The sequence below is a fragment of the Vipera ursinii genome (genome assembly GCF_947247035.1).
Source record: "Vipera ursinii genome assembly, chromosome: 1".
In the NCBI taxonomy this organism is placed as follows: Eukaryota; Metazoa; Chordata; class Lepidosauria; order Squamata; family Viperidae; genus Vipera; species Vipera ursinii.
The window spans coordinates 206,528,724-206,547,262 of record NC_139512.1 but is presented as its reverse complement, the minus strand read 5'-3'; the positions used below and the strand labels follow the sequence as shown (position 1 = coordinate 206,547,262).

General features: G+C 36.8%; 1 protein-coding gene across 1 annotated transcript in view; it reads right to left on the bottom strand.

The window, feature by feature from the left end:
• Positions 1–658: 658 nt before the first annotated feature.
• Positions 659–18,539, bottom strand: part of CTNNA1 (catenin alpha 1) — a 70,299-nt gene continuing 52,418 nt past the window's right edge. Inside the window, exons 12-18 of the mRNA XM_083379552.1 lie at positions 13,138–13,338; positions 12,019–12,170; positions 9,640–9,750; positions 8,105–8,286; positions 5,955–6,060; positions 4,281–4,415; positions 659–2,019 (exon numbers count right to left, since the gene is read on the bottom strand). Of these exons, the coding sequence (XP_083235678.1) occupies positions 1,732–2,019; positions 4,281–4,415; positions 5,955–6,060; positions 8,105–8,286; positions 9,640–9,750; positions 12,019–12,170; positions 13,138–13,338 (1,175 nt within the window). The 3' untranslated portion in view covers positions 659–1,731. The remainder of the gene's footprint in view (positions 2,020–4,280; positions 4,416–5,954; positions 6,061–8,104; positions 8,287–9,639; positions 9,751–12,018; positions 12,171–13,137; positions 13,339–18,539) is intronic.

Below are 18,539 nucleotides of genomic sequence, written 5' to 3'. Positions count from 1 at the left end.
GCCTCTTTCACATGTTACTTTCTCCCAAAGTGCCAAAACTCATCTTTTTTATTATTCTGTCATTAACCCCTAGAATTATTAATTTTAAACGTGTAACCCACTGTTACTCTAGCAGGGGTAGGCAACCTTGGCTCTTTTATGACTCTTAGACTTCAACTCCCAGAATTCCTGAGCCAGCTACACTGGCTCAGGAATTCTGGGAATTGAAGTCCACGAGTCATAAAAGAGCCAAGGTTGCCTACCCCTAGTGGTTCAATTGCCAATGAAATTTTGGAGATCACAAAACTGCAGTATGTAAACCAAAGAGAGAAAACAGGTCCCCCATGTAATATAAAACATCTTTAATTTAAAAATGTATTGTGAACATACAAGGACACGACACTACTAACTCTCTGGAACGAATGAAGCTAGGACCCCAGCTGATTTAACTCTTGAGTGTCTTTTTCTCTACTGGAAGTTACAAAAGAGGTGATTAATTTTTCCCTTTTGTGCACTGAATCTCAGAGCAGGGCCTCTTGTTGACTTTCAACAAAACCACTTAAGAAAATTATGTATGAGTCATTCAATACTGGCCTCTTAAAAGTTAACTCAAATTAGTCAGTACACTATAGGATTAAGCTTACTTTACCAACTGCCAAAGAAAACTCTGACTAGTACAACAGGTTTTTATACTTTATTGGAAAAGATATAAAAACAGAAATCCATAAAAAATTTAAAACAGCAAAATTATGCCATGAAGCTCTCATTATGACAATTCATACCTAGGCTGCAGCCTGAATAAACATTATTTGCTAAGTTTCTCTTTAAGCTTAAAGGAAAATGACTAGCAATTATTACAAGAACACAGTGATGGATTTGCATTTGAATGCCGAGGAAAAACAGGCAACATTTACAGCACCTACTGGTAGCAGGAATTTTATTAGTTTTGTGATAAAGAGTATCAGTAATCTGTAACCAAGCATTGACATTATCACATCCCAAAAGTAAGTAGAAACTTTGTGTTCTAATACATTGCACAATATGCATAAAGTTCCTTTTATAATGACCTCTGTTCCCGAGAGCCAAGGAAAACTACCCTGGAAATGCTGGGTTGGCTACAACTTGTCACTCACTATTATCTACTCCTAATGTGTATTCCCTTAAGAGTTACTTAGAATAAATGCATCAATGTGTTCAGGCTGGAAAGAAGTCAATACCTACTTAAATTAGAAAGAATGCTACAGTATATTACTCCTTCAAAGTCATCTTCTATTGTTGCCTTAGTGTTCTAAGAAGCAATTAGTGCTTCCACTTTCCCAATTATTAAGCAGAGCAAAATTCACCTTTATCCACCCAGCATATATATACTTTTTAAAAAAAAACAAAAAACCCCACATGTTCGATTCCCCGAGACGGCTCAATTTCCCCCCTCATAGAATGACATGATCCAGCTACGTGAAGGATGATTGTTACTGTGAATTTATCTTTGGTTATAGAACAGATTTAAAACAGGGCTTATTTATGCAACACAGGAGCTAGAAATATCACAGAAGCATGTCTAGACAGCATTTCCATATAACATTATCATGCTTGCAGACTGAAAGTTGAACTGTCGTGCTTCCTAAACCCTGTTTATTTCTTTTTACTCTAAGTGATTTTGTCATAATATTAGGTAAATAAACTTTAACATATTCCAGAATGGCAGAAATTCTGAAGGGAAGGGAAGGGAAGGAAGGAAACTGAAATGACAAATTAAATGTTCTCCATTGCTTTGAATTCACTGAGTGCTTGCACTGGGTTAACATGTTTCTTCTGGGAAGCTCGCTTGATTTTGGTCTGGGTCTCATCTTGTTTCTCTCGCTTGACTAGAGGCTTCTTTTCGGGAGCTTTCATTTTCCAGGACACAGCAGGAAGGTTCAGAGAAGCCATCCCTTGAGACTTCTGGTATTTAGTGGAGGCCACGTAGGAAGCCTTCACGGTTTGCACCACAGCATTCATCAGGTTCTTGGCAGCCTGGATCAGTGACATGGCACTATCCACCTTAACAAACACATCCGGAAAAGAGAGTAGCTTTAGTCTGAGACACAGTTTGCTATACAAAGCTTAAGGATAAGGTTCAAATATATCAGAGATGCAAGAATTCCCAAATTTATGAATCTCAGAACAAATGCTAAGAGGAATCTAAGGTTCAGGTTCCTTTACCAAGAAAATTCTTTTTAAATCCAAGGGTGCGACTGCCGTGGTGCTGCAACATTCGTAACCTCGGGACTGTATAGTAAGCGGTTGGGGGTGGGGTGGGCTTATGTCACAACTTTGAACGGTTGCTACTGTAAGTAAACTGTCATAACTCAAAGGATTACCTGTATTTTTATTTCTCATTAACAGAAGAACTTACAGAAATAAAATTATATAATGTGCATGACTTCTGTTTGGTAAGATTTAATTCTTTTGGTTTTCTAAATAGTTTGAAAACAATTTAATGGGAGGGCAAGAGCAGCGCATTCCATTATTGTTTAACTATCCGCTGTGTGAAAGGGGGTACTTACATTATGTGACATGCTTGCTTTTTATTCAATTATATATTACTGGATCTAGCTTCAAGAAAAATTTCTGCAGCAGAAGAGCTCAAAGTTAAATATGCATTTTATAGTCATTATAAAACCTCAGAGGGTTTTTTTGTAAAACTTTTCCCTCCCCTTTTATTCAATTGTGTCTGATTCTCAAAGACTGCTTAGACAAGTCCCTGCAGTTTTCTTGCTAGGTTTTGTTTCTCAGAATGGTTTGCCACTGCCTTTTTCCTAGAGTTGAGAGAAAGTGACTAACCCAAGGTCACCCAGCTGGCTTTGTGCTTAAGGCAAGACTAGAACTCAAGTTCTCCTAGTTTCCAGCCTGATGCCTTAACTATTACACCAAATTGGCTCTCTACTGTAAAGTTAGCAAGTCTCTATTCAATGCCAACATTCTTGCCAAAGATGTCCCAGGATCTTTGGTAGTATTAATTTGGTATACAATATATTTGTTTGTATTGGCGCTCATCCATCCATCCATCCATCCATCCATCCATCCATCCATCCATCCATATTTCACTTTGCCATTATTTAACCAAAGCAGAATTTGCTATTATCACATTTATGCTAGTTGTCTCTTCCCTATAGCTTGCTATGTGATTTTATCTCCCTGAAAATAATTGTCTAACCCAAAGGTGAGTGCAAACTTTTCATATTTAGTAAGTACCCAAATGCAAATAAAAGTATAATCAGAAAATTTATGGGGCAACAGAAATGTTATCCTCACTACTGAGATTTCTAGACAGAGGTATAGATAAAGGGACCCCTTTCTTCAGTGAAATTAGGACTATATTGTTTGTAATGAAAGAAACTGCCTCTTCCATGTAAATAAAACTCAGAAAATGCCAACTTTGGTGATGAAGAAGGGAAGTACAGTGCTTTGGAAAAGAAACTTGAACATGGCTCCTCAGGCTTACATTTTAACTTCACAGTCAATTCAATAAAGACTTTCAAAATATTACAAAAATCACTGCCATTTTGAAGAAGGGTTGGTGATCCTGACTATCAATTTGTTTTTCTTTCCATAGAGAATAAATTAGCTCTATCCAAGTACAATCTGAGGTGTGCTAAAATGGTTGGTAGACTACAAAATTATATACATGAGAAGAAAAGATAAACAAGATATTAATGTGGGCTGGCTCTGTTGGAATTAAGGATGAGGATTAAAATGCATTCACAGCCTGGAAGAAAGTTTTCAGAGAGAGTTGGAGAAGAGGAAGTCTTCTGATTGTAGAAGATAGAAATGGATGTAAGTGGCTGACTGTGAGAAGGCCTGAGGGGAAAAAAATCGCTAGAAAATATATAACAGAAATTTACACTCAAAAATACATGGGAAGTTTGAAAGAAGCATAGTTTCTGTGTAAATACACAGGAACCTGATAAGACAGTATACAGTCACTGAATGATTTGAGAATCCAACAGATGATGGCTTTGGCCTTGGAGTACTGGATGAAAATGAGACTTACTTCAGGGTACTTTAGCAAAGAAAGCCATTTTCATCATAATGAAATCTATGCACTGGATTGTTTTAAACCAGTTTGGACCACACAATCTTTCTGAAGGAAAAAAGATAGTATAAATGTCTCCAATCCTGGGACAAAAACCTTGAGAGGATTTGAAGATGCTGAAAGAACAGCTTTACATTCTACACCTAGAATTTCACAAAGGAAGCAAACTAAGCTTTAAGAGCTGAACCTAGAAAGACACAAAATGAACGTGAGCACGTGTACATACCCCAGATACCACAAGCTCTCCTCCAAGGTTCTGAACTTCTGCCTTCACTTTGCTACAAATGTTCAGCTGGTGACAGTATAAAGCAATACGCTGCAGATAGGCGAGCAGGTCTTGTTTGCAAGCAGAATCTGGGCACTGTGCAGAGGAAAAAAAGACAATTCATTCTTTAAGAGAGTTTTGTACACTCCAAATGCATTGTAATACAAGTCAGTATTTTGGTCCTTTTACTTAGTGTTAAGCCTTAATTCTAAATAGAACTGTAACAGAGATATGGAGTAAGAAATAATTTACTACTATAGAATTCCAAATAAAATTCTTCAAGGGCTCACCCGACCCCCTAGACAGGTTTTCAGTGATTTTTAAAAAAAACATTACTGGGGGAGCCATATGGATCTCTGTGGGGAGGTGGATTCAGAGGCAGGCATCACAACAGAGAAGACATAATTCCCAGGTGCCAACAGATGGCATGTTTGCTTGAGGGGACTGGAAGTATACACTCTGTTGCCCAATCTTACAGGATGGACAGAAACTAGTGGAGATAGGCAGCCTCTCTGATAACCAGGCCCTATGTCATGAATTACACCTATAAACCAATTAGCAACAAGAGAAGCTTAAGAAGTACTGGTGACACATAAGTGTATCAAGGCACATCCATTATTGCCTGTGGTACTTCATTCTGGACCAGTCGTAGTTTCAAGTGATCTTCAAAGGCATCCCCAAATAGAGCATGCTGAAATAATCCACCAAACAGAATTTAATTTCCATCAATCTTTATTCTTAAAAGATTCAGGTAACAATAGTCCCATTTTGTTTACCTAATGAAACTTGCAGATATTTAAAAGAAATGTTCTAGAACAGCAGTCCCCAAACTCTGCAACTTGGTGGCCTGGCTTTTTTTGGGGGGGGGGAGAAAGAGGGAACAAGGCCGCGCGAGCGGTGGGCTGGCGCACACGCAGCTCAATCTGCACAAGTTGAGTTGTGTGTGCATGCATGCGGGCTCACTGCTTGCACAGCCCAGTTCCAAATAGGCCACAGCCCAGGGGTTAGGGGCCCCTGTTCTAGAACGCAGGGAGAAAAATCCCAGATAAATCTTGAAAAGCTAAGGTAAGGCTAATATCCTTATCTACTATATTGGCAAAAATATGGACACCACCATGTTTATTCTCCCAGCAAGGGCAATATACATGCATTATCTTTTCCCTATAGAGAGGCAGTGACAGAAAAATGAAGTGGACTGAGAATCCCTGTCTTTTTTAGGTGCCACACATTAGATTTTTCTACAATAAAAGAGTCTGTGCTCCAAAATAAAAAAAAATAATTATCTGGTGGCATCAAAAAGAAAACATTAGTACATGTTAGTGCCTCGAATTAAGCGGGTATAAATGTGAAACTCTGTATGTGACAGAGTATTTTTTTTTCATTCATGCATGTGGTATATATGCATCTGGAAGTTTTTATCTGCAGTGATTATTTGGAAAATAAGTTATCAGTATAGAATCCAAACCTATAAATGTTGGGAGCAAGCGATGAAGAAAGCTTCTTAGTGGAGGAGGATACAGAATTAAGATCCTTAGATAGATTCCATAAAGCAAACTACTGACCCCTGAGTTCATAAATATATTGTAAAATTAAAGGTGATAGAAGATTCATAAAAAGAAATCAGTTACAGCTTACATGATCAGCAATTGTCCGCCCTAGTTTATCCATTCTTGATCCTGCTTCTGCAATTTTCTTTGCTGCACTGATGACATCAGATGTATTTTTTAGAGGTCCTTTACCTCTGCAAAGGGGAACAGAATATTTGTCTTCTAGAATCAAGGGCACACAGTATTTCCTTGCACATTATTTCCCTATGACAGACATGTCAAACACAAGGCCCGGGGGCCGGATCTGGCCCGCAAAGTGGTTTCATGTGGCCCGTGAAGCCATCCTGGAAACAGTGAGGGAACAGCTCCCACTGCCTTGGCCCTGGCCCAGAGACCCTCCTTTTGCCAGAGACCCTCAGATCTGCCCCACTCCTGCCCAGGCCCCCATAGGCACCCTTGATGTGAACGATGTAGAGCTGGCCACGCCCACCCAGTAGGCCATACGCACTCTAGCCACGCCCACCCAGTAGGCCACGCCCACCCTGGCCATACCCACCTGGCCCCTTGAGGGCAACCACAATGCTGATGCGGCCCCCAATGAAATTGAGTTTGACACCCCTGCCCTATGATAAAGGATTCACTACAAGGTAGTCAAGTAGTCCTCGTGTAATGACTGTTTGAAGCTATGACAGACTCCCCCCTCCCAAAAGTGACTGATGATCCATCCTCAAAGTTACGACTGCTGTGCTCCTGGGTCACGTGATTGTATTTTAGGCACCTATGATTGGTTGCTGCATGCTGTGGTCATGTGACCGTGATTTATGATCCCCCCCAAAAAAATTTGCTGGCAAAAAACAAATGCCCATTTGGAATAACGGATTTGCTTAATGACCTAATGACCATGGTGACTCATTTTATAACCATTGTAAAAGTAGTTGTAAAATTGAGTCAGTTCATGTGGAGACAGGATTAACAACTGCAATGACTTATGACCAAAATTCTAGCCTCAGTTGGGATCATTAAGTGAGGACTACTTGCATTAACAGTGATACTAAAATACTTCAGTTTCATGAAAATGAAATGTATCATTACAATATCCTTAGAAATAGCTTTTCCTCCTTAAACAATCACATTTTAATATCTTATTAAAAATTACTTAAGCTTGGCCATGGTTTATTTGATCATGGTGCACTTAACAAGCCAAATTAGTTTTACAGAGCAAAGTAAATGTAGCTTGTTCTTGTGTGTGTGTTTTTTTCTTTTTTTGAGCTGCTCTTACATTGCCCCTTGCGATTAGAAACTTGGGTAGGACATCCTTTAGGCATTACCTCATCAAGATTTCCCTTATCAGAGCTTTCCTAAATGATTTGATTCTGTGGCAGGTTCTATATGGTGTTCAAAGTCACAATCATAGAAGAGAAGCCCAAATCCAAGGAATATCTTTGAGGTCTATCCATTAATCTATAACAAAACATGGGCTACACCTCAAATAATTTCAACAGGACCAGACAATAAAAGTTGTTTAATTATTAATTGCCCACAATTTACTGTCAGTTTAAAACAAATTGTATTTCAGCCCAGAAACGAAGACTACCAAAACTGTTCCAGCTTTGTGCAGTTACTAAAAAAACTTGACTCAAAACTCATTTAACTCTAATTTTCTAAGCCAACTCTTCAGAAGATATAGGATTAAAATTATTTTAAGTTTACATTTAATTATGCATGTGCTAAGAGAATTTCCTATACAGTTTATATGTCTCTCTGTAACAAGCTAAACAAAGGAAAATCAGAAGGCAAAGTTATAACAAAAAATACTGTTAAATACAGGCAATGAAATCTTATTAAGCAAAATTTAGCATTTCTCTGTTAGGGGGGAACCTGAAAAAACAGGTTAGCTGGCACAGCAGACAAACTACCCAATCTTAGCATCTCTACCTTGCCTAGATTGAATTGTAACTTTAACTGGTCCTCCTTCAGTACATGACCCAACTCTGGAACAGTTGAATGAAATGAAAAAGAAAATTTGATATCGTACTTATATTAATGACCCTGCTCTCTTTTAGTAATGTCTTCAGAATGAGAGATGGGAGAGAATAAATAAGATCATTTTACAAGGTGTCCAAGACTGTTTCAGGCATATGCCCAACTGCAGTGGATACTGTCAAGGCAAACTAGCTGAGATACAAGGAACATGAACTAAGGTTGCCCTTGAAAAGCCTACTTATACAGAATGCTTACCTGGTGAAGTCTGTCATCTCCATCATAATCATGCACATTTGTTTTGCCAGAACAATAATATCATTACCGCTGTCATCCCATTTGGATACTTCAGCATCCAATTTACTCTTTTCTTCTTGGAAGCTGGCAACTTGTTCAGCAATTTTGGCTTTATGTTCTTGAGGGAGTTGAGCCATGATGGCCTGGAATGAACAATTATTCTATATATAAAATGCTTTTCAATAACTGGCTATTCAGATATTTTCATTAGCCAACCTAAGAGTCAAAGTACTGTATATTCAAAGGATGAACGGGAACGTTATTTTTTTTTTAACTCTCTACTATATGGAAAGATGTACTAGTGAAAGATGACTTTTTAAGCATCCCATAGGAAAAAAAAATTGGCAACATAGGAAATTTATGTTTTCTTCTCCATTTTTACACCGTATGGATGCATATTTTGAAATTGCTACAGGGGATGAAAAATAAAGAGTTTTCAGACAAGAAAACTGACATATTTTTGAAAGCCAGATTGTAAATACTGATCAAATCTTATTCAAATCTTCCAAATATATGCAAAATTGGAGGGAAAGACAAAAACCCAGGCTACAGTGTAATTATTAGATCATGATTATATGATTCAGATCTTTAAATCACCTGAGATACATTTTGAGGCAGCCAGGTTCAGGTTGCCTACACACAAAATGTAAGGCTATTGCAATAAGTGAAAGCAAATTTATAACAGAAAAGTTACAAAAGTGTTGAGCTTTGTGAAATAACCAAGACGGCAGTCTTAAATACTCGCTTGGAAGACCACCTCTTCAGAAATGTATCTGATGGCAAGAAACCACCCCCACCTGAACTTTCAAGTAGCATGAACTGTGGGAACACTTGAAAAAGTGAAATATTACTTTGAGGTTCCTTCTGAACTATATTTTGTATAGTATTTATTGATGCTTAACACAGCAAACATTCCATGAGTTTCTCTTTCATTGTTAAGCACACAAGAAACAAGATAGGATTCAGAACTTTTTTTTTAAGAAAACATTCAAAGAATGGGAAAGCTTAGCACTTCCATGCAGTTTTATCTAATTGTAACTATAACCTACAAGGACACTCTCATGCAAGTGGAGAATAAAACTGCTATCAGAAAGAATAAGATAGCCATTTATGTGTGTATAGAAGATAAAAATATAATGGTATTAAATGGCAACATGTTATATTGGAGATAATTTTTCTCAATAGAATTATATTAAATAAAAATAATTCCAGTTTGAAGAAATATTCCTTATTCCAGGGCTAGGCTTAAGTTTTAATCAAGGATTGACAATTCAGAAATCAGATTAGATGATGTTTACAGTTATGTGATTTATATCTATACCGAAGAAACACAAATAAAGGAAGAAGATAATCCCAAACAAGAAGATAAATAAATAATGCTATACAGATAAACAAGATATACTGGAAATGACAAAAATTATGGCGTCTTGATTTTAATGTGGCCAGGGCTATATACAAATGAGATTAAAGCAGATAATTAAATAGGTATCTCTTACTCTTGCACTATGACCGTGAATAAGTTGATCATCTTCAGTTTGAACACTTGTTCGGCTTCTAACATCAAAATCTTCTGTCTCAAAGTCAGAATCATCAAGTTCCTCGGGTGTCTGCAAAAACAGTTTAAGCCCAAATCAAACTTAAAGAGTAGTCTAGGGGAGCAAATGTTTCCATGGTTTTGGAACACACTGAATTTAAAACCTGTCAAACTGCATTTTTTAAAGACAGATGAATAATTAACAATGCCAACCACCATGTACATTTTATACATGTTTATCTAACACAACTGGGAGATAGTTTGATAAAAAGGTTAAACACTTTAAAAAGTAATTGTCATTTAATATTGCCTACTTATATTTGCTATATTGATTTTTCTTGAGCTTGAGCAAACAGATATAAAAATATTATTACTAGTAGCTTCCTATATTGCTGTATTTGTAACTTTATTTAATACAATTTTTGTAGACGTAAAATAACTCATTCCTGTGCTAGATTAAACCAAAGCAATCCATTTTTCTTGTAGCTTCAGAAATCTGCAGTTTGTACTGCTTTTATAGTAGGTGTTTTTGCTGATTTCTTTCTTCTAGAAAATCTGTTTCCTGGCTTACCATAATTAGAATGTGTACTAGCTGCTGATAGTAGGAACGTTGGTAGTATTGCAGTGTATAAACTATCTACAGATGGCAATGGGAAATAGGGTGGGGGAAATCAATTCTCTTTTAGCTTCATCTCATTTGAATAAATTGCTTTGTGCATATCTCTATTCTTTATTTTCAAAGTGACTAATCCCTAATGGCATTATACAAGTATTTATAATACTTCATTTGGGGGCTTGCTTTGAAAATACATCCAATTAAATGCAGAGCTGTTACTAATTAGGTCTCTTAACAAACACCTAAGAAAAAAGGCATTTGCCTCTTATAATTTATTCATTTTTTAAATTTTTGCTGCCTCATCTCCATCAAAAACAGATAAGATTTTGAATATGATTTCTGGATAGTAAGAGAATCCTGTCCTTAGTCCTTATAAATTCTTCTTTACTGAGATTTTGTTTTCCAATGCAAAGGGGAAAACTTTGCAATGAGCCTATTATCTCATCCTTTGACACTTCTAACTTGTTATGTCAGCCATTTATGCACACTTAAACAATCAAAAGAGCATTATAATAGCATTATAAAACCATTAAGATACAAAACTCCACAAATAGATGATAATCTAAATATAGTTAAATATGTGCAACTTTTTCAATCATCACTGAACACTCAAAACAATGGCAAGTACAATTTGGATTCATGAATCACATCAAGTAAAGTATAAAATATGTTTTACAAACTTGTAATAGCTGGGTTGATCAAGCACATAAAAAGAAGTTTGTCTGTGGTCTGGTATAATGCAGAAACACTGAACTTTTTCAGTTTGGGCTTTGAGTGACATGTTGACTGCTTACATTCTAAAGTGGATGGGTCTGGGATAACTCCAATTTTTGGACATGGACAGTGTTTTTATGGCAACAGTTTTGCTCTTTGAAATCCTCCCAAACTTCAAATAATGAAACTCCTTTAGTTATTGGCCTTTCCCACTCTGGAATATGACATCTGCCTAACATAAATACTATACAATGGAAGCCTTGTTCTAAATACAATCCAAATGCATATTTAAAAATGTGTTGGTTTACATTGGAAAAGGGAACAGCTGAAATAGCAACACATAAAGAGCTGGACAGACTGTACGCCAAGCAGTAAATTAAATTGTGACCAGAGTACTAACAGGCCCAAAAAACTGAGGTACTTTAGCTTTATACCATCTTTCTCTTCTATGTGGGGAAGTGATGTAAATACAACAAACAGCTGCCTGTACTCATATCCTGTCCAACTGGGACACCAGGCACCAAAAGTCATTTCAAACATCCTAACTTTTGTAGTCTCCATCACTTTCCACAATTGCATACAATTTAATTGCATTTATTACTGAGGTTAGAAGAATGGAAAGTGATTAAAGTGATTCCGCACTGTACAAAGAACTGCACGTCAATATATAGGTAACGGGTGGAATTCAGAATACAAAACATTTAGCTGCAGATACTGGAGCTGCTCAGGTTATTAAGCTGTTATGTAAATTACGTTTTGTAATTTTTTAAATTGGGCTATTGTATTTAATATATTTTTTAATTTTTATATATTGTTATTGTATTGCCCTGTACACCGCCCTGAGTCCTTCGGGAGAAGGGCGGTATAAAAATTAAATTAAATAAATAAATAAATAAATTATGCACTATATGCGTGCATGAATTTACACAGAGTTTAGTATATGTTTTAAATTTTTAATAAAACTCATTTTGAAAACTGAATGCTATTTTAAGAAAGCTGAAGTTCACTCACTCTGATCATCAGTACTGCTTTTCTGATATCACGAATTCCATCATATACTAGTCGTGAAGCATCAATAAATTCATTTTCATCCATTGGCTGAGCAGGGTCAGAACTTAATGCTTCTACCGCAGCTTCTACTTGTTCAGTAAAACGTGGCATAACTACAGAACACACAGAAAAAAAGAATTGGGGAGAACCAGAAGAGAGAAAAATTATACAACACAATACTCAGTTTTAATTCATATGTATTATTTGGAGGAACACTGTGAGCAGAGAAAGTTATGTTTATACTGGTAGTAAAGAATAAGACATATACATGAGAAGATATATATATTTCAGAGGGCAGAGGGCAGGCCATTGTGTATTATATAAACATGGGAACTGTAAAAAGGATGGCCAAGAGCTGTATGATTCAAAATGATGCCTATTTTCTGCTTTACATTGTATAAGCAACCTTTTCATGGCTGACAGTCATATGTAACATTTAAGGGACCAGGATGAGAATGCAAATACTAAAAACCAATATTCTGGTAGGATTTTTCATTTCTTGTTTTTAAATTTCATTTCATTTTTAAGATACTTCTTTTAAAGTATATACACCTATTTTAGGACATACACTATCAAGCATAGCTCTAGGGAATGTTTCTCAACCTCAGTAACATTAAGCTATGTGGACTTCACTTCCTAGAATTCCCCAGCATGTAAGGACCATGCTTGAGAAACATTGCCCTATAGCAGTAGCACTTAAAGACTACTCCACAGTACTTTACAGCACTCTCTGAGCGGTTTACAAATGTCAGAATATTGCCCCCAACAATTTGGGTCATTTTACTGATGGAAGGCTGAGTCAACCTTGAGCCAATCAGGATCGAACTCCTGGCAGTTGGCAGAGTCAGCCTGCAGTACTGCATTCTAACCACTGCACTATCAGGGCTCTATGGCATTAGTCTGCCTATTTCTGCCTCTAACTTAAAACAATTAATTGGTATTTTATGACAGCGACTTCCTAACTATTAGACAATAGTTATACACTTACAAAGGGGCTGCAGAAAGAAGTGAGGAACATATTGTCCTGGCTGTTTCATTAAGACTATCAAATTAAAAGCATGATTATGTTGTTTACTTTACCTGTGTTTGACAGCAGTTTTGTTGCTTCCAAAACCTTTTCTGTATAAACTCCAGGTTCATAATTATCCATTTCAGAAGTGACAACATGAATTACTCTTGCTGCACGACCACGGATTGCACCAGCAGTGCGATCTAAACCATCAACATCTTTTTCTTGGAGAGCAATGACACATTTATTTACATCTTCTAGAATATGATTTTCTGGTGATTAAAAAAAGAAATGGGAAAATTGCATTTGCCATTGATAATGTGTAAATCAATACCAGTAAGCTAAAAAGAAATTGCTACGTATATTTGAAATACAAAGTTAGCATGAAATACACCACTTAAAACATTCTCATTGATAAAGAAAACTCTCTCATTTCTTTCATTGAAAATTAGCATAAATATAGGATGGCATAAATATATGCCAATCTTTAAAAAAAAAGATTCACAAGCTGAATCTTGTCAGAGACTGTATGCAGTCTTATAGTGCCACAGATTCCAGCTAATGACGAAAAGCAGAGGAAGTAATTTGATTACTTAATAGACAGTGACCCTCTCCCTTTATTTAGAAGCTTCCAGTTACCAGGTGAAACACCATATCCAAAATTCAGCCCTATCTTTTTCTTTGGGGAGGGGGATGCTCTCTATAGAATCCTGATTCTTGCAAAGCTTCTCTCGTATCTTCACAAAATAAAACTCTGCATATCAAGCTGGGTAAGAGGGAACCTTTTCTTAAGCTACACATGGCTAATGAAAGGTTAAGATGATGATGTCAAATGCAATTGATAAAACTGGGCAATGCAGAAAAAAAGAAAAATAAAAATTAATACAGCAGGAACTACTACTTGCTCAGCTCCAGCTTGAACAATATTTAAAAATATTTATTGTGGCAGAAGAAGATAGAAGAGAAAGGCTGGTGAACGAGGCAAGTTATCAACTAGCACAGGACATAAGCATATTTCTTTAAGGTACAAGATTTGGAATACGCTTTTATTAAGACTATTGAGGCTTTTCGCCTCATTCCTTCACCAGGATACCTTGCTTTAGGTGACAAGTAGAAAAAAGCAATCTGTCACTGTTATTTTAATAGCCACTTTCTGCCATGAGTGGAGAAAAAGAATTGTAAGAATAGGCCATCATTTTATCCATTCAAAAGTATTCCTAACAGAATACTGTCTCCCCCCCTTTTTTTAAGTCTGGGAGCTTACCAAAGCCTTCAGGAAGTAATAAGATTCTATACACTATTACATTGTCAAATGCTGGTGAAATTTGATCCTTAAATTCACATTAAAAAATCTTTATTTTACTTTCATCTTTAAAATTGTTTTTTTAACTTTTGTATGGTTGATTTTTAACTCCCTGTAAACCGCCCTGAGTCCTCAGGGAAAGGGCAGTATATAAATGCAATAAAATAAAATAAATAAATAAATAATAAAATAAAATAGCCCCAGCTACAGGCTATTTTAACCTATGAAATAATATGCAAGATATTCCTGAATACACAAAAATGGGTTTTCCAGAAAATTGTAAAAAAGCATTTCTATGGTAAAATATCAGTTCTAAACAAAATGGCAGCAGAAACTTAACCATAACAATTTATTTACGCTCACTATCTATATGAACGTGTTAAGTGAGGCCATCCACAAATTGTGGGGGTTGGTAACATCGGCATGCTTCACTTGGGGTTGCCTGTGAAGAACCCTTGGAAGCTTTAAATGCTTTAAATGCAAAACAAGACAGTGATAAGCGCTTCTTGGTTATGTCCCTTTTGCACCTTCTGGGTGCAATTAAAGCCCTAATTGGTCTACAATCTGGCTAACTGAGGGATCATCTATCTTCATGCCATTGCCCAGCCAGTTAAGAGGAGACAGGATCTCTTCAATTAAACAGTGACAACTATTGGGATCTAAGAAGTGTCCTACCACCTGCCTTCTTAAGCAAGATTCCCCCAGAGAGCCGTATGTTCTCTCCCTGATGGCATCCTGTAAAGCCTTAAAAACCTGGCTGTTTTCCCAGGCCTGTTTGTTTTTATTGTGAATTACCCCATAATAGTCTGGAGTTGGGCATGGCCTATACTGAGTAAACAAAACACAACAAATAAAGCCCGTTTATCAGAAGAGATTTTCTGTGGTAGTACTAGCATCGTGAAATTCTCTCTGTCCTTCCCCACTCACCCAATTCTAAAGGACGCTACTATTACCCCTTTTCCTGGAGGAAGTATTCCAGGTATAAAAATTAGCTGAACACTCGTATGTCCTCTTTCCCATCCCATCTTCTTAAAGATGGAATTGCATGGAAAACGCAGAAACAGACTAGGAAGCTAAGAAATGAATTAAAATTATGAATAAAACATTTCACATTCAAAATACTCTACGAGAAACAGTCACTTCCAATTTGAACTGGACTGCTTAGATCATGTATTGTAAGTTCTTAACTAATTAAAACAATAGCAGTAGAAATTCAGCATATATATATATGTGTGTGTGTGTGTGTGTGTGTGTGTGTGTGTGTGTGTGTGTGTGTCTAGGAACTGTTTTACCCAGTTAAACAATTCAAACAACTGTATGCAAATCCTGCAACACGATGAACAAAATCTGTAGGATGCCCAGCAGAATTAATGGAATTACATAGATCAAGCAATTAAAAACAACTTAGTCGAGACATGGGCATACTGGCATGTCTGGCAGAAAGTAAAGTTCCTACTCAGTCTTGAAGAAGGTAGTGATGCTGAATTTATATGCTTTTAGCATTTACCTGTGTTGTGTATACAAAATACAGATGTAAAAACTTCAGCGCTATTTATGTATTAAATCACACTACAGAAGCTGCAGAACCTGCTTGGAGCAACACAAGTTTTGTAAAAACAAAGCTAGCGTAACAGATGTGAACCAAAAACTATGAAGGATACTGAGTGAGGAATACCAATTATAGTCCATAATATGAAAGGATGGTTAATTACAGCCACTTTTTCCTTTCATACGTCTGCTGAAAACTTTTACTTAATTATACAAGGAATTATATGAAGGAAAATAAAATGATAATGCTACAGCTGCTGGTCGACCAATTCAAATGTCTGAGATTCTAATACCCAAAGGCCTAGTGCTGTTGTTGCTTGCAAAGGGACAAGGGCAGATAAGTAACGTGCCAAATACAGACTGTAATCATATTCTTATTATTGAAATGCATACTACACGAGGGCCCAGTCAGATCAGGAAAAAGGCATGTGCGTGTTGAATTTGAACTATAGAAAAATTTTCAAATGTCTCTTATCAGTTGATGTTCTTTACTTGCTTAGTGTGTGTCCTTGGAGCCAAGTACATTGTTGTGGATCCTGCTGGACAGCAGACAAGATGTTTTATAATGGTTTTCTCCATGTTTCCAACTGAGGCTGTGTGATTTAGGTTGAATCTTATGTTTTTCAGATCATCTTCAATTTGCTTTGCCCCTATTGTCTTTGGTGCTGATGTTGGACTTTATGCAGGCCACTTTCCCATGGAAAGGTAATATTCTGCCATTCTGCATATGTGTAACTGAAGCATCTTAATTTGCATTTCTGCATTTAGTTCTCAAATGTAGATAGTTCACTGCATCTATCTGATATCATTCCTGAGAAGGCTGTTTAAAGACTCCCAGTATGCACCACAGATACATTAATTTTATTTAGTTTTGGTTTTAATAGTGTCCGTGTCTCAAAATCCACATAAGAAGACTGGCAGGACTAGTGCCAAGATTTGCATCCTGGTTTTCACAAAAATGTTTCATTCCTTCCATAGGTACTACAGGGCCGTAACAATCTAAAGAGAGGTGTGGCTGTTCTTCTTCTTCCCCTGATGATTCACGATATTTCAAGTGCTTCACTAACCCCAGTCATCTGCCATATGATTGATAGATTGATCAATCGATCAATCGATCAATCAATCAATCTTGGAGTAGGCTTTTGTGGACACGTACTTAATTATTTTTATTTATTTATTTTTATTCCATTTATATCCCGCCCTTCTCCGAAGACTCAGGGCGGCTTACAAGCTTAGCAGTAGCCTTCATTCTATGTATATGCCTGCTTATTAGGGCTTTCACACACACCCCCAAGCGGCATTATTACAAAGTCAGTCAACAAAAATAATTTACTTATTTTCAAGGCTTTTCTTAAAGTTGGCCAGTATACACTGTTGAAGGTTGCTCGAAAGTCAACAAAGTCAGCGAGTGACAGTTTGTCACATCAAATTCTCTTCCATTAGTTGTTTGATGATGAAACTTTGGTCACTGCCTCATTGGGTTGGGTGGAAATCGGGTGCTCTTCTTTAGTTATCTGTTCCTGCTGTTTCTGGAAGAAAATTGAATCATCCTCATGAAGACCTTTCCAATGATTGATAGAAGGCTTATATACCAGTAGCTTTGGTATTAGCAGCTGTCATCTTTTTTCAAATTAGTGATGTATGTGCTCCTTTCCACCCAATGGAGAGTTTTTCTGAGTGCCAGATGAGTCGTAACAGTGAACGCACTCACCAAGTCAGATAGTTTCCACCAATTCTGAGTGCCTCAGCCATGACTTCATCCATTCCAACTGTTTTACCATTTCTCAGTAGTTTTATTGCCACTTTTATTTCATCTATTGTGGCTCTGCGTTCAAGGTCTAATTTTATGGTCTTTGAATGAGTACTGGATTTCACTGATAGTCCCAGCAGCTCTCTCTATTTACACATTTATCACATCCTGGAAATTAGTCATTTAAAGATCTTACAATATCTTATCAGCTTAGTTGATGTAGTCCTTCCCTGTTGATATCTGAGAGGGGTAACAAACACATGGTACTTGTGTTCTTGTGAAGCCTCTTTCAGTTCTAGGATCATTTCATATTTTTTATGTTAAGCTTTTTAAAAATAAGTTTTATTGATGAAAGTTTACCAAGTTAAGAATTTAAACCTCAAACAAAATAAAAAGAAAAGATAAAGATAAAAGTGTTAAAGGAATAAAGAGAAAAAAATAGACAACTGCTTTTAATAGATTTTTAGATAAAGATATAAAACAAAGACTAAAGACTGAGAAAAAAACTGTAGAAGAAAACATTATAGAAATACTTTTTAATGATGTTTTCTCCCCTTCCTTTCCATTTTCAAATGCTTCTCCAACTGCTAATCAAAATATTAACATGGAGGATGATTTGTTAGTAGCTAACAAATAATTTGTCAGTTTTATCGATCTCTAGACTAGAGGAGTGCAGTGGCTCCTGAGGTGAGAAAGCTGGGCTGACAATCAGCAGGTTCATGTTCGAGACTCGTTGCTGCCACAGGGTGGGGTGAGCTCCTATCACATGTTGCAGCTCCTGCCAATCCAGCAGTTTGAAAACAGATGACCGCGAGTAGATAAATGGGTACCACTTCGCAAGGCTCATTAATGGGGACATGAAAGGACCCCCC